The following is a 17,352-nucleotide window of genomic DNA, read 5'->3' as shown; positions in this document are numbered from 1 at the left end:
CCATCCCTTTCATTGTCAATGATAAATGATCTAGGTAGAGAAGCTCTTAGAAGCCCAGAGCACGAACACAATCACAGGTTTAACTCTATGCCTGGTGTGTCTGCGGCACCTCCCCGCTCGCTTTTCCCCACCTGATGAAGAGCTGCACGATCCTCATCACACATCTCTCCATTCAGTCGCCTTTCACTGATCAACGTACAGCAATTGTGCAAAATAGACTGTTCCACTGTTTATATGTGTTTGTGGGAACACCAGCTTCTGGGTTATAAAATCTCTGCTCCCGCTGGTTCAGGTGGTTTTTGTTTTGGTAATTACTCTTCAGTTGCTGACAAAAATGAGGAGTGGTATTTCGCTAATGTTATACATACTTTTTCCAAAACTGGCCCCGCACCGAAACAAAACAAAACTTTTTTTATTGTACTTCTGAAATCCAATAATACTTAACACACTACTGGTCAAATGTTAAAGAAATTTATACTTTTATTCAGCAAGGATGCTTTATATTAATCAAAAGTGACATTTATAATGTTGCAGAAGATTTTCATTTTTAATAAATACTGTTCTTTTGAACTTTTGAAAAACACATTAAAAGTGTCATGGTTTCCAGAAAATTATTCAACAGTACAAATGCTTTCAACATTAATAATAATAATAAATCTTTCTTCTGCAGCAAATCAGCATACTAGAATGCTTTCTAATATAGATCACCTGAAGACTGGAGTAATGATGATGCAGAAAATTCAGCTTTGCCATCACAAAAATAAAATACACTGCCCTCCAAAAGTTTGGAAACGCCCTAGAAAAGTGGGGTTTTGGACAATTTTGGCATGAATCCTTTTTAATTTGTGATAAGTTGCACTGATAAGGGACAACACAAACTACGAAAACATTTTATTACTTAAACAGTTTATACATAGAAAAAACTTAAATTTTCGATTCATCAAAATATCCACCATTAGCAACTATTACAGCTCTGCATAATCTGGGCATCCGAGCTGTCAGTTTATTCAAACATTGACTTTGAATTGGCAATCAGTTGTTGAAGCTACAGTATTAAGGTGTGCTGACCCAAAAATCTTTTAAAAGCCTGGGCCAAGTTTAAACCAGTAACCAGGCATCACAGCTGGCAAAGGGGCATGTCTGACTTTGACGGTCTTCAATGATAATGTCAAGTTACTTTTAATGTATTTGCACCAAAAAATAATAAGGATTTATGCTGATATCATCCAAAACCACACTTTGCCAGGGGTATTTCCAAACTTTTGGAGGGCAGTGTACATGAGAAATATTTTACAGTTATATAGTTATTTTACATTGTCATTTTTCGCAATATTAATGTTTTTGTTTTTAATTAAATGAAGTATTGGTGAGCATAAACTGAGACTTCTTCAGAAAGGATCTTAGAAAAAAATCTTACAGACCCCAAAAAAGTGAATGTATATGAATTGACTAAATAATCAGAAATGGAATCTAAATAACAGTTATATCTAAGCTTATAATGTTACGAAGACTCTCAAAGATTCTCAAAACTACAAATAAGACTAAAAGGCAGTGATAAGCCTTGTTTTGTTTCTTTGCAGATTAGTAACATGGTTGGCCAGGTTAGCTCTTAAGTCATAAATGGGTAAAAAAATAAGAGAGAGGGTCCAATCACAGCCTCTGGCCTCCATCACCTTTAGACCAGATGATCAAACACTTTCAACAAAGTAAGTTGGCGTTTTATAATTCTCAGGGCAGTTTTGCAGTTTGTGAGAGACTGTCAAGAAATTAATTAGGCACGCTGGTTAGACATCTATCTGCTACACAATTATATTCACAGAGCATTTTCTTTGTGGAAAGTAAGAATTTTCTCTTAGCATTAGGTTGTAGAGCATGAGTGATATTTTTTATTTCCTGCATGATCAACATGTGATTGCCTATTCTGGACCTTCAAGTCCAGAATCATTTTTATGGCACTTTAATAACAAATACTCAAGTACAACAAAAGGTAATTTGAAGTGAAATGTCCCTGACCACAGGCACTTGATTTCAAATAATAACATACATACACACTACTGGTAATGAGAAAATAATACTCAAACAGTAATCAGATTATTTTGAAAAAGAAAAAGTGCAAATCAGTGACTGCATTTGGCTGGATACCTTTAGTTTGTTAATTTAGTTTTAATGTCTAAAACCGAATATTTAGACAAAATTAGAGTTAAACCTTACTCTGTATGAAATTGTACGACTCATTTTACTTACAGGCTTGCATCTCAGTCTGCAGCCGGCAACGCTAAACTAGTATTAATACAATATCTCTATTAATCATTGTTTCAGCTTCAGCTGATAACCAAGTTTTAAAATGACAGTTCACCCAAAAACTTTCTATTATTTACTCACCCTCATGTTGTATCAAACGTGTCTGATTTACTTTCTTCTGTGCAACATAATAGAAGATATTTTGAGAAATGTCTCCCATCAATGGTCAAGTCAACGGTCATCAAAATGGTTTGGTTACCAACATCCTTCAAAAAATGGAAAATTTCCATCTTACAGAAAAAAAGTATAGCGGTTTGGAACACCATGAGAGTGAATAAGTGACAATTTTCATTTTAAAATGAACTGTCCCTTTAATCATCATGAATATATTATATCAATACAATACACAGACATGAATGTTTTAAGGATATTTTCTTTTCTTTTTTCCTCAAATCATCCTGCAGTCCAGGCTGGACACCCCGTCCTGACTATACAATAACATGTAGTGCTCTTAAGCTGAGGCATAGAAGCAATAACGTCCATATCTACAGCACAACATATACTGCATTTAATACATCCTCACACATAAATATTTCAAGCACAGACAATGCTGAAACTGAAACCCTAGTCTTAATAAAGATGTGTTCGAAGTGTTGGCTTTACTTTGACCTGAGAACAGATCTGCTTAAAACTGAATCTAAATTTAAATAGAAAACACTAATTAAAGCTCAACATAAAACCAGCAATGATTTCAGTCCGTACAGGCAAAAAGGTGTTGTTTTTCATATTATGTAACCCTAAGGTTGACATATCTGACAGATCCCTGTGCAACGACTTTGGGTCTTCCCAGACGTTACCAATTTACTCTAAATTGTGCAATGGAGCAGTGGTGCACAAGCTAGCTCTATTGTTTGTCAATGCAAATGCACTGTTAGATAAATGCCCTGACAGGTACAGTATTTCATGCTTCCTATACTAACAGAAAAAGAGCAAGAAAAAAGCCTGGTTTATATACATGTTTATAAACTTCATGGCAACTAAGTATAAAGCTAAGATCTTCATAAGAACACCCATGACAGACAGACACTGTAAATGTGACCCTGGACCACAAAACCAGTCTTAAGTCGCTGGGGTATATTTGTAGCAATAGCCAAAAATAAATTGTATGGGTCAAAATGATAGATTTTTCTTTTATGCCAAAAATCATTAGGATATTAAGTAAAGATCATGTTCCATGAAGATATTTTGTAAATGTCCTACTGTAAATATATCAAAACTTAATTTTTGATTAGTAATATGCATTGCTAAGAACTACATTTGGCCAATTTTAAAGGCGATTTTCTCAATATTTAGATTTTTTGCACCCTCAGATTCCAGATTTTAAAATAGTTTTATCTCGGCCAAATATTGCCCTATCCTAACAAACCAAACATCAATGGAAAGCTTATTTATTCAGCTTTGAGACGACATATACATCTCAATTTCGAAAAATGGACCCTAATGGTTTTGTGGTCCAGGGTCACAAATGCCATCTGCTTTGTTGGGCTTACTAATATGCTAGTTACACATATATAATTTACAAAAGGTGGATTAAAACCACTATGACCATTAGACACATAAATGATACAGCTGAGTTGCTTTCATTCTTTACACTTTATTTTAAGGTGTCCTTGTTACACTGTAATATTAATTAACTACATGTACTTACTATATGGGAACGGGTAGGGTTACTTGCATGTAATTATGCATAATTTATTGTTATTATAATAATACGTGTAAGTACACATAACGTGTAACAAGGACAACTTAAAGTGTTACCCTTACATTAATTTAAACCTAAGTAAGAGCTAACATCCAGTCAGTTGTCAATTATCGCAAAATAAAAACAGGGTGACCACTTCAAGGTGAAGCAGCTAGTTAACAAATAATTAATAAATATACATGAAATATTGATCTGATCTTAAATTATATAAGCTAAAAAAGGTTGCTGAGGTGTCTAGGAACACTAAAGAAAATCCTGACTTGTCCATGTTTATACCTCCTTTCTTATTTCAAGGATACTCACCAAATAAGCAAATACATGGACATTAAACACTGAATTTGTACTTTAATTATTTTAGCAGTGTACTTGTAGAGATATGGAACAGTTTCCCGGATGAGTGGTTATTTATACAGTGACTGACCAGTAAAAATCAGTATTTCAGAGAGTGGCGAAATAAATATGTATAATTCTACATGTAACTCAGATTTCAGAATTCTGACATTTAAACACTTAAAGTATCATAAAATGTTTGACTACAATACACTTAAAATAATCTGGGTGAAGAGGACTTTGAGGTGAAGCAGCTAGTTAACAAATAATTATAGGTTGCTGGGGTGTCCAGGAACACTAAATAAAACCCTGACCTGTCTTTGTTTATGTTTATTACAAGGATAAATGAGCAAAAATATGGGCATTGCTTGTAGAGATACAGAACAGTTTCCCAGATGAGTGGTTATTACTTGTGGATACAGCAACGGCTCTGACAATTTGAGTCGAATGCCACAAATGATCATTAAAAATCAAGTATTCCAAAGAGCTGTGCAGTAAAAAAAAATGTATAATTCTACATATGATTTCGATTTCATAATTCTAACATTTAAACAATTAGTGTATGGTGACATGTGTGACTTATCCAAATATATCATGCATGTAGGTTTCTATTCAAATGTTGTACACATTTAAAACATTTTAAGCATGGCAATTACATGCATGTATTCTACTTCAGCTACTTTCTTTTCATTTCAAGTCAAACTCGCAAGTTCTAACATGCAACTCGGACCTGTATAGTAACTAATGTTGCTACAGAACAGCCTATGTAAACGCTTGTAACTATCGTAATAGCACTGTTTTCATGGGTAGTACTGTCAAAAGTCAGCTGCACTTGACGTGAAAAGTCTCCACACAGCACCAAAACAAAAACACACCTTCGACCAGAGAAAGCAACACTACTTACCGTCTCTGCAGAGTCTCATGGCTTCGCGATTTTTCCCGCACTCTTTCAAACTTTCTTCCAATTCTGCACCTGAGGAAGCGATTTGGATTGCGTTACATAAATAGTTACACTTGCTGGCTTGTTCTCGCGTTTCTTAATATTTCAAAACTGCACGCAATCGGGCAAAAGCTCGCGAACTGACGCGGCTGCCCGCTGAAACGCAATGGCCGACGGCGGCCGATCAACTCACCGTCGCTCCCGTAGAGTTTCACAGCATCGACCCAGCTGCTCCAAGGCTGTCCCAGCATTATTTCAGGACTAGGCAGGGATCTGCGCTCCGCAACAGTCGCCATTGCTGTGGAGGCTTCTCCCCGCTGCTTTAGCTGCCTGGCCGCTCTGCGCTGCTGCTGCTCCCCCCTGACGTCATCATCGGCCCTTTCCGACATTCTTTCCGCTACAATGTAACACAGCAGTGAGCGCTTAAGGTGGCCGAGCGGATTCCCTCAATGAATGACATTGAGCCGAATACGCGATTCATTCACTACGGCGTCTTTGGTTCCCCTGATGCGTGCTGCACTAGGCGGCGCGTCTCGAAACGTACATTAAGAGCAGATTACAGAGATAAAAGTTTAAGCACGACCTCAAAACTTCCTTTCACTGAGGCGTATGTGCTTAATAGTGAGGAAATCTGGGCTTCACCTGCGTGTGGGGAGAAATGTTCACCTTATTATGTTGTCACGCGCATATTAAAAGACGTACATCTTAATAGGTTTCCATTAAAAAAGGTGAATCTATTGTCTTGGGAGCTCCCCATTCTCTTAATACTGACGTCGACAACAAAAGAAAACCAACCACTAGATAATAAATACTTTTTCTGCTCCTTTAAACGACTTTGTCTGACCTACGACAATTGCTAACCTATTTAATCCCACTAGTAATATTTCTGACCAATATGTAACCCTGGAGCACAAAACCAGTTTTAAGTCGCTGAAGCAATATTTGTATATTCGCTGAACAACACATTGTATGGGTCAAAATTATCCATTTTTCTTTTATGCCAAAAATCACTAGGATATTAAGTAAAGATCATGTTCTGTGAAAATATTTAGTAAATTTCCTGCTGTAAATATATCAAAACTTAATTTTTTATTAGTAATATGCATTGCTAAAAACTTCATTTGGACAACTTTAAAAGCGATTTTCTCAATATTTTGAGTTTTTTTTGTTTGCACCCTCAGATTCCAGATTTTCAAATAGTTATAACTCAGCCAAATATTGTCCTATCATAACAAACCATATATCAATAGAAAGCTTATTTATTCAGCGTTCAGATCAACAAAAAACTGACCCTTATTACTGGTTTTGTGGTCCAGGGGCACATATGTGATGTGGGGGGGGGGGGGGGGGTTGGTTTAGCTTGAAGGGTCTAAAATATATTGTCTATGTGTTTTATACGGAGTTATCAGCTATTAATCAAAAATTAAATTGATGTGATAATTTTTGCATGACGGGTGTACAAAGTCACAAGACCAAAGCCATTTCATTTCAGTTGATCCCTCTGAAAAGAAGCAAGTAAAACAATTCATATAGATACAACTACCATATCTGAGACATATTTAAGTATTTAGATTATATTTAAATGGTCTATTATTATTATTATTGCATCATTAAATGGATAGTTCACCCAAAATCTGTAAGTCAATGGTTTGGTTACATTCTTCAGAATATCTTCTTTTGTATTCCACAGAAGAAAGAAATTTATACAGGCTTGGAACAACATGAGGGTGAGTAAATGATAATAAAACGTTCATTTTGGGGTGAGAACCATCCCTTTAAGATTACTTTTTCATTTAAATTCGCATTCACATTATAAATAGTTACATTAAAAAGCAAAGTAAAAGTCAAAAGAAATATGCTTTTATTCTTGGATCATCATTCCCTTTTGACAATAAGTGCTAGATAGTAAAATAAAACATTAAATAATTATTGTTTGCAACATTCTGATGGATCTTACTCAGGAAACTGATGAATAAATAAACTCTGTAGTATCCCGCTGGTTATGTTTGTGACCAGAAATAAAACACAAAGTACTTTCAGTTATTTTTTCAATGCATGCAGTTTGTTACGTCGGGCTATCCAATGAGCAAAACAAATCTGTTCACTTAAAAAAAAAAAAATTAAATGAATGAAAAATTTTAAGACAATAGTGTATTTGGCAGGCTATTTTAATGACAGCCATGGATTAATAATTTGTTGCACTGAGCATTGTTTTCTCACACTGTAGTTAAGCATATCTAGATCTGACAGATTTTCAATACAAGTAATTTATCTAAAGAACAGTCTGACTCGGTTGCATGAACATACATTGCTGCAATTCTTTACCAAACTTTGCAAATTTTCACAGATACCATCTGGTTGATAAAGTTAGAGGTATAGTTAAAGACTATGTTATTAAGTATAAAAAAAATGTCCATACTTTTGCGTGCTCTAAAATTAATGTACTCTGATCAGCCACATGTTATGAATCACATTTTGGAGCACAGGCAATGGCAAATAAATTCTAGGCTATACTTAGCCATTTCGCCACTTGCAAGAATGTGTCTCATACACAATCAAATATGTTGGGGCCAATTCATCTAGAATAAGAACAGATAACAGAGGCAAACAGTTTTTATTCGGATGCAAAATAGCTTTAAGTCGAATTTGTGCTTTATGGAGTCATAACCTAAAGTGATTATGTTAAACACAGTCTATACATTATGCAGAACATTTACAGCAAAAATGTTTTGATTAATAGTATTTACTCAGGTTTCCCTCCTTGAGTGTATTCTAGTCCTTAAACTGTTTTTAGACTACAGTTTTATAATATGAATCTACTAACAATTTACTACCATAGCCCAGTAAAGGAATAGTCCTCCCAAAAATGAAAATTTGTGAAAATTTACTCACCCTCAGGCAAGCCAAGATTTTTGTTTGCTTATTTGGAACAGATTAGAAGAAATTTAGCATCAATTGCTCACTAAAGGATCCTCTGCAGTTAATGGGTGCCATCAGACTTTCAAACAGCTGATAAAAACATCACAATAATCCATTAATGGCTTGTGAAGTGAAATGCATCGTGTTTGCAAGAAACAAATCCATCATTAAAGGGTTAGCTCACCCAGAAATGAAACTTCTGTCATTACTCAATGTAATCATGTTTTGTTTACGTTCAGCATGCATGCGCTTTCTACAATGCTGATTGCGTTCTGGGGCACTCTCCAAAATGGCGCAAGATGGTATCTCGGGGAGAAGAATTGTTGCATAAATTATGTTATTATTGTTTTCTTTGCACAAAAAAAAGTATTCTTGTAGCTTTGTAAAATTACGGTTGATCCCCTGATGTCACATGGACTGTTTTACCGATGTCCTTGCTACATTTCTGTGCCTTGATTGTGGTAGTATCCTTGCTGTCTATGGAGGGTCAGAGAGCTCTCATATTTCATTAAAAATATCTTAATTTGTATCTGAAGATGAACAAAGGTCTAACGAGTTTGGAACGACATGAGGGTGAGTAATTAATGACAGAATTTTCATTTTTGGGTGAACTATCCCTTTAAGATGTTTCCTCCAGTGAAAAAGTTGTCAGCAGGAGAGACAAATGCACAGACCCAGCAAAAACAGTCCAAAACAGTTCTAAATAAATAAGTTTCTGTTTTTTATTTGAGAGAACAACAGGGGGTGGAGTTTTGCACTGGAGGAAGCATTATTATGTACTGAAATTCTGCCCAGAAGCAACAGCTTAAAGTTAAAACATCTTAATTATGGATTTGTTTCTTAGACACGCTGCTTTTTTCTTTACATGACATTAATTGATTGACTGAAGTTTCTTCTTCTGATGCAAAGGACAGCTAAATTACTCCAAATCTGTTCTGATAAAGAAACTAAATTTGGATGGCCTGAGGGTGAGTACATTCAGTTTGTGGGTGAACTATTCCTTTTGAAAGCACAGTAATACCCTGTGATGGATTAAAAAATGATGAATTGTTAAAAAGGAATATGTTTAGAAATTGTGAATTTAATCAAATATGCCCTTAGTTTAATAAAAAAAAACTAGAGTGATATAATCATTATTTCATTTTCGACATACTATTATTTCATACCTTGTCAAAAGTAAAAATTGGAACAAAACTGGTTATGTCAGTAGATCCTCATCAGCTATGGTGATTCCCGACTGCCACCCAAGCTGGTGAGGCAATCTGCAGAAAGGAAACAGATGAAGGGGCAGATTAACGTTAGCAGCATTATTTTAAAAAGTCGTGACGTATTGTCAAGTATGGTGACCCATACTCGAAATTGGTGCTCTGCGTTTAACCCATCCAAGTGCACACACACAGCAGTGAGTAGTGAACAAATGCACACACACACACACCGTGAACACACACCCGGAGCAGTGGGCAGCCAGTGCTGCGGCGCCCGGGGAGCAGTTGGGGGTTCGGTGCCTTGCTCAAGGGCACCTCAGTCGTGGTATTGAGGGTGGAGAGAGCGCTGGACATTCACTCCCCCCACCTACAATCCCTGCCGGCCGGGGACTCAAACCCGCAACCTTTCGATTACGAGTCCAATTCTCTAACCATTAGGCCACGACTTCCCAATACTCAGTGTATAATAATCACAGTTTAGGGAATTAGCCATTTGTTTTTTGGCAGAGGAGCCTATGTGACCTAAGGCCTGTGGCTTTCTTCTCTACAATTTTTACTAGCTCAAGATCTACTTGAGGAGGAGCCCGTCGCTACAGAGTAATCCAATCCAATAACGACTATCCCCGGCTAACCATCTGAGAGCCCTTCAGTTGACAGCCTGATAATCCGTCTCAGGGATATAAAGCAACCAGTGAAAATGTTTTGACTTTCTAGCATACGCTCAGTGCAACATCAAATTCATAACCTATTGAATAACATGAAATAAGCAGAATTTGCACTCCATGACTTCATCCATTTATGTAAATCAAAACATTTTTCTGGTACTTATTTTCAGAACAAGTCAGAATTAATTATAATTGACATGATGAGTAATTTCAAAACACACAGAGGAAATAACAGATATACACAAACAGCATCATGCTGATGTTAATTGGATGACTATCAGCCTGATGTTTGTGTCAATGGAAAGTGATGAATGCATTACGCATCAAGTGTCTGTACGAGAGAAACGGAGTGTGTTTTATGACTTATGATGAGATGTTGCAAAGTTTTCCCCTTCGGTGCGTCTACCATTCTACAGAACTATAAAAGAATTGCCGTTTCCAACACCTTACAGGGGGTGCATAGAGTTAAACTAAAAACTATTAATATTCCAAATTTAGCATACACAGCTGAAGCCGAGTACAAAGCTTGTTTATTACAATAACTCTGAAGTACTGCATGAAACATGAGATTTTAATTTGAAGAAAGTTATATAAAAAAGGATCTTAAAATCATTAATTGTATTATATATAAAATGGCATAAAAACCAAACCATAAACATATAAAGTAAGATTCGACTGAAAATGTTTAAAAGCTAACTTTTCACCTAACACACACATACACAAAAACAAACACTTTAAAGCTAGGTGAAGACAATTGTAACCCTGGACAACAAAACCAGTCATAAGTGTAAATTTTTCGAAATTGAGTTTTCTACATCATCTGAACACTGGATAAATTTGTTAGGATCAGACAATATTTGGCCGAGATACAACTATTTGAAAATCTGGAATCTGAGGGAGCAATAAAAAAATAAAAAATATTGAGAAAATCCCCTTTAAAGTTGTTAAATTTACTAAATAACTTCATAGAACATGACCTTTACATAATACCTTAATGATTTTAGGCATAAAAGAAAAATGGATAATTTTGACCCATACAGTGTTTTTATGCTTGCTTTTTTTTTTTTTTGGCTACTGCTACAAATATACCCCAGCGACTTAAGACTGTTTTTGTGGTCCAGGTTTAAGGAAAAAAGAAAAGTAGGTTGGCAGATTCTGTAAACAGCCCTAATTTTCCTCTCCCCATTGATTCCCCTTTTGTATAAAGTTTCATTTTCAACTTTGAGAGCCATGAGACCTTTTATAGAAATGTCATGTCCTTGAAGTTTTACAAGTGTTCAATGCTAATGTTTACTCATTTAAATCATTCTTACGCCTCCATTCATTCTAGCCCTGTCCACTTGTTTGCATCCACTAGGTAACTTCAAATGAGCAAGTGCTCTTGGGAAAGTGAAAGCAATAATGGCAGGATCCACCAGTCATTAGAATGGCTCCCACAACAACTTTTGTCTAAGGACTAAACATAGCGGGTTTGTCATAGAGCGAAGCGAACAAAGTAAACTTGAGTATTACGTCACCAACATAAAATGTTAGACACATAAGAGGGGGAGGGGGACGACATCAGGTTTAGCTTCCTCGCTAACTGAGCAGCTGAAGCCAGCCATTGGTGGCACTGCTGTAGCATGCAACTGGCTAACTGGCAGAACAGGCATTAGCAGCTGATCTCGATGTCATCATTGTTCTCTTACCAATGCCCTGGACTTCAGAGGTCCCGGTTGAGCTCTAGAGAGAACAAAGGCGCAGGCTTTAGGGTGTATTGAAAATGAAGATCAGTTCAAAGAGCGAGTGCAGTGCTCAGTGACTGTGGAGGTCTTCACCAGGTGCTTCCATGTCTGTTTACCAGGCAGCATTCTGGGACACGAACGTCACAGACTGACTCCAGCAGCACGCATGCACCGAGCACGCCTGTCACTGGACAGTATGGTGGTGTGTCAAAAACGAGAGCGCTGCCTGTCTAGAAAGCATTTCTGGGCGGCGTTCGCGCACTTGTCGTAACGCTTCTGTGCGTTTTGATGAGTCGTTAGCTTTTCCAGCGTCCCAGACGCGCCCTCGGTGCCCAAATAGGCAGTCTAGGTAGGCGGCTCAGTGGGTTTTGAAACACAGCCTGCTACTACACTTCGCTATAACGCTATTGCATACACATGGAGAAGTAAAAACATACTAATCAGAGCCACACGCAACCGATGCAACTTCAAAATGACTTTGGCGATAAAATAATGTGAAAAAACCTTGCCGCTTAGGGATATGCTGTGGCGGTTTATGAGTCGGATCTCTTCAGTTGAACTGGTTCACTAAACCGATTCGACTCGCAGTGCAACCGACATGTTCAACCTGATGAGCCAAGAACCGACAAGTAACTGAGCTGATATGGATATAATACGAGAATACTTGCTATTCTAAATCACTGTATGTTTTATGAGCTGAATCAAGGCTGCAATAAACCGAACTGAACATAAAATGTTGAATCGTTATTTTTGAAACAGTTCTTTAAAATAAACTGATTTGAGTTAACCGATTCGCGGACCATTACTGTCAAAAACTACCAACTTTTAAGTCGGATCTTTCGGAGAATAAGTTAAAAAAGCAGAGGAACCGACACTCTGAACCGAGAACAGCCTATTTCACATATCTGATGTTATGGCGTGAAAGAATAGCTGAATTATTTTTTACGGTTCTTTAAAACGAACTGTTCTAATGAACCGATTCTCGGAAATGAGTCGGACTTTCCACCACTGTCAAAAACTACTGAACTGCCTGCCTATACAGCACTTCTGGAAATCACACGAATAGTTCAAACGCTTGTAGGAACAATTCACCCACTACTTCTTAATGACTTGAATAATGGTTAAACAAAACCTTTCAATTTAGGAAATTGCTGTGATTCGTGCTGTGGGGTCGGCAGGTTCGGCTCGTTTGCTTCGCAACAGAGGCGGGGCTCCGGTGTCTCCGCGCGCGCATGTCAATAAAGTTTTTCGGATAGTTCCGTGTGCCTTTTGGAGAATGGGTAGCCTCACTGATGGTAAGGATTTCTTTGTTTTGGTGTATATTTAGTGTTTGCTCTTTATGTGGCAAATCAGTGCGGTGTATTACAATTGTGCCCGGTGTATGCGTTTTTGTAACTAAAAGAACTCGCTTAAAATTAGATCAATATGAGGAATTGTAGCTAGTTAGCCATGTGTTATGCTAAAGCTGATGCACTAAAACACACATAAAATGTTGTTTGTGCATCTTATTTCAGTTACTGCGATAATATGTACCTAAAATTAGTTTGGAAGGGGATTAGGAATATATGTAAAGTTTTTCTAAAATGATTTAAAATAAAAATATACGTACAGCGATGGATGGATAGATAGATGACAGTATGTATGTTTATAAATTATTTTATACAGTCTGCCAAATTTATTTTGCGTTAATAGTATTAGATTATTTAAAATATATATATGATTATTTAAAAAATATATATGATATATATGAAGATGGCTTTGATCCACGACAGTCTGCAATGGTGTCATTGGCCATGTTTTGTGACTTTGACATGATAGAAGATTCAAACTGTAACTTTACTCCAGCCAAATTTGCTGATATGATACATTTTAGAGCATGAGCTGATTTATGTGGTTTGTTTGTAGTAAGCTTCAACAGTGCTTCTTAAATGGCATGTGTGTCCGTATCCTTTCACAGATGAGGTTATTCGGAAGCGTCTTCTAATCGATGGAGATGGAGCTGGAGACGATAGGCGTATTAATGTGCTTATGAAGAGCTTTACCAAATGGAGTCATTCCAATTTCTCACCAGAGGAAGGGTAATTAAACTATTATTATGATCTGTGATCTCTCTAATTTCTTGATGAACCTTATTCTGCTGATTAGTTACCAAAGCCTTATGTATAATGACTTGATTGTCTCTGTTGCTGCAGGCTCTCACAGTATCAGAGGATGTTGACATCTCTGGCACAATGTGAATTCTCCATGGGGAAAACCCTGCTTGTGTATGACATGAACCTAAAAGAAATGGAGAATTATGAAGAAATCTATGTAGATATTGGTAAGACCTCCAGTTGATTTGGCTGTGTGACTTTGTCAGGTATCATTATCGTTTATTGATTTACTTAGCAAAATATTCTTGTGTTTTTTCTTCCATATAGAGAAAAGTATTACTTCAGCCCATGAAAAAATTGCAGAGTGCAAAAAGGAAATCCAGAGAGCGAAAAGGATACGTAAAAACCGCCAAGGTTCAGTAAAGCTCCTTTGGAAAAAGCTGACGTTCTGTTCTTTTATTGTTTTCTATTTGGTTTATCACTCATTTCTGCTGTTCTCTAATTAAATTCTCATTTATAGAGTATGATGCTTTGGCCAGAGTTATCAAGCAACATCCAGACAGACATGAGACCTTAAAGTAGGTTTAACATTCATGTTTGGGTCAAATCACATCTGTATTAGCATGCAATTTATTTATTACTTGGTTCACCCTGTTTGTATATCCTTTATATAAAATGACAAGCAGGACACTCTGTGGCAGGGGTGCATATAGACCCCTCAGCTATTGAAGTGTTTTTGTGATCTTATTTCTGCAGGCAGCTTGAGGCTTTAGACAAAGAGCTTCAGCAGCTTTCACACATCAAAGAGAATGTGGAGGACAAGGTAAGGGAATGAGGTATTTCTTCATGGTGTTGTAGAAATACACCACCATACGCTTAAATATTTACTCAGATCTTCTTCTTTTTTTTTTCTAACCATGTTCAGTTGGAACTTCGTAAGAAACAGTTCCACGTCCTTCTCACCACCATTCAGGAACTTCAGCAGACTTTGGAGAGTAAGTAGTTAAAATGAATGAAGACTAGACGACCCAGATGTATACGGATTCTAAACTGCTTTGCCGTTACCAACAATTAGTTTTGTTTCTGATCAGGTTATACTCATCTTCCTGTTTTATGGTATAAATTTGTTTGTTTATCTTTTTAGATGATGAGAAGATGGACAGTGATGATACCCAGGATAGCTCGATGGAAAATGGAGACTAGACTAACATTTTTCCAGTTTTCTGGAGATGTACCTATTATCCTGTTATTTTTATCTATTTTTTCTCAATCAATCTCTTTTTTTGATGTTGGTGATTGTACAGAATTAAAGCGATTTCTTTACAAACTGAAGTTGTTTTATTTTCGCATAACATAAAACATCTTTGAACAAATACTGTATGCATAGTAATCGTACCCTTTAATTCAGAGGTTTCATAAACAAAATTACTTTTACTAGGACTTAATGAGCATTGGTCAAAGAGAATGTTATGAACATCTCCAAAAGATTACCCTTTTACTGTAGTTTTGTTCACAGATAAGGTAAATGTTCAGATCAAAATTAATTTGTATGAAGACAACATAAAAACAAAAAAAACTGTGGAATGTTTTGTTAATGCCATAAAATTTCTGGAAGAATTGTCGCTGTAGCAGACTGCTGCTTATACACACTACAATATATTTTTACTATTTTAAATAACTTATTTTAAATAATATATTTAAATATATTTCAAAAAGTAATTTAGCCTGTGATCGAAGCTAAATTTTCAGCATAATTACTCGTCTTCAGTGTCACGTGATGCTTCAGAAATAATTCTAAAATGCTGATTTGCTGTTAAAAACATTTATTTTTATCAATATTTAAAACAGTTACATTTTTCAGGATTCTCTGACTAATAGAAAGATCCTAAGATCAGCATTTATCTGAAATAGAAAAGCTTTTGTAACTATGTACATTATACCATTCAAAAGCTTGGAGTCAGTGTACACTTAAAAATAAAGGTGCTTCACGATGCCATAGAAGAACCTTTTTGTCTAAATGGTTCCATAAAGAAAGAACATCATCAAGAGGTTCTTTGTGGCAAAAGAAGGTTCTTCAGATTATGAAAAGGTACACTGCCCTCCAAAAGTTTGAAAACACTCCAACCTTCCTAAACCTTCCAGCAAGACAATGACCCAAAGCACACTTCCAAGCTGTGCATATCCTATTTGGAGAGGAAACAGTCAGCTGGCATCATGTCTGTCATGGAATGGCCTCCCCAATCACCCGACCTCAACCCAATTGAGCTACTGTACTATGGGAGGAACTGGACCGTGATGTCCGTAAGAAGTGTCCAACCAGTGTGAATCATCTTTGGGCTTGGAGTAATATACAGTATCAATTATTATAAGAGTAATAAATGTTTTTGGAGCACCAAATCAGAATATTAGAATGATTTCTGAAGCATTCTAATGATGCTAAAAATTCAGCTTTGGAATCACGGAAATAAATTACATTTTAAAATATATTCAAATAGAAAACAGTTATTTAAAATAGTAAAAATATTCAAAATTGTACTGTTTTTGCTGTACTTTATATCAAATAAATCCAGGGTTGGTGAACAGAAGAGACTTCTTTAAAAACATAAAAAATCCTACTGTTCAAAAACTTTTTACTGGTAATGAACGCTCGAAGCGATGAATGATTAGGCTCCTCCCGAACCTATGTCTGGAACTATATTTATTTTAAAGAAATATAGCACAACCACAATTTTTAAGCAAACTAGGAGGACTTTTGTTCGTGAGAAAAGTACATGAACCAGCAGATGTCACTGATGCTACAATAAGGAACACGACTCACTAAAACTACATGCCTTTTAAGTAAAGTCCTGAGAAGATCAAGCTGTCTGTCCTAAATGGTTAAGTAATACTTATTAAAATCTACTTTTAGTATTGATGACAAGGGTTAAACGCTCAGAACGGCAAATCTCCCTCATAAACGGAAGGTCAGCGTGAGCATATATGTCTATCTATCTATCTATCTATCTATCTATCTATCTATCTATCTATCTATCTATCTATCTATCTATCTATCTATCTATCTATCTATCTATCTATCTATCTATCTATCTATCTATCTATCTATCTATCTATCTATCTATCTATCTATCTATCTATCTCTCTATCTGTCTGTCTGTCTGTCTGTCTGTCTGTCTGTCTGTTTACCCAAAATGTTTAAATCTGCTTTTATTATTAATGACAAGTATTAAATGCTCAGAACTGCAAAATCTTCCTCATAAGCGGAAGGTCAATGTTAGCAAATCTTGCAGGAGGACTCTGAAGTGCAGTGTCTGAGTGAGTTTGATGTTTTCAGACATGCAGTGAAGGAACAGTGTGGACACTGGGGCTGTTTTTATGCTGTGCAGATGTACTCTACATCTCTGACAGCAGATCAGGACTGACGTCTAGGCCCAGAGTGAAGTGAAGGAAGAGCCGTGTGCCTGCGTCGCTGTTGT

The 17,352-nt window shown here is 36.4% G+C and overlaps 2 protein-coding genes across 2 annotated transcripts in view; one reads left to right on the top strand and one right to left on the bottom strand.

The window, feature by feature from the left end:
* Positions 1–11,866, bottom strand: part of atxn7 (ataxin 7) — a 34,625-nt gene extending 22,759 nt beyond the window's left edge. The window contains exons 1-4 of the mRNA XM_079396323.1: positions 11,751–11,866; positions 9,359–9,454; positions 5,467–5,670; positions 5,238–5,306 (exon numbers count right to left, since the gene is read on the bottom strand). Of these exons, the coding sequence (XP_079252449.1) occupies positions 5,238–5,306; positions 5,467–5,662 (265 nt within the window). The 5' untranslated portion in view covers positions 5,663–5,670; positions 9,359–9,454; positions 11,751–11,866. The remainder of the gene's footprint in view (positions 1–5,237; positions 5,307–5,466; positions 5,671–9,358; positions 9,455–11,750) is intronic.
* Positions 11,612–15,203, top strand: LOC306856837 (THO complex subunit 7 homolog). Its single transcript, XM_079396325.1, has 8 exons — positions 11,612–13,081; positions 13,744–13,864; positions 13,979–14,106; positions 14,207–14,293; positions 14,400–14,457; positions 14,636–14,702; positions 14,805–14,874; positions 15,024–15,203. Exons 1-8 carry the CDS (start codon positions 13,063–13,065, stop codon positions 15,080–15,082), a joined length of 609 nt encoding a protein of 202 aa, XP_079252451.1. The 5' UTR covers positions 11,612–13,062; the 3' UTR covers positions 15,083–15,203.
* The last annotated feature ends 2,149 nt before the right edge of the window (positions 15,204–17,352 follow it).

The sequence above is a fragment of the Barbus barbus genome (genome assembly GCF_936440315.1).
Source record: "Barbus barbus genome assembly, chromosome: 37".
In the NCBI taxonomy this organism is placed as follows: Eukaryota; Metazoa; Chordata; class Actinopteri; order Cypriniformes; family Cyprinidae; genus Barbus; species Barbus barbus.
The sequence above is the reverse complement of the archived record's forward strand: the minus strand, read 5'-3'. Positions and strand labels throughout refer to the sequence as shown.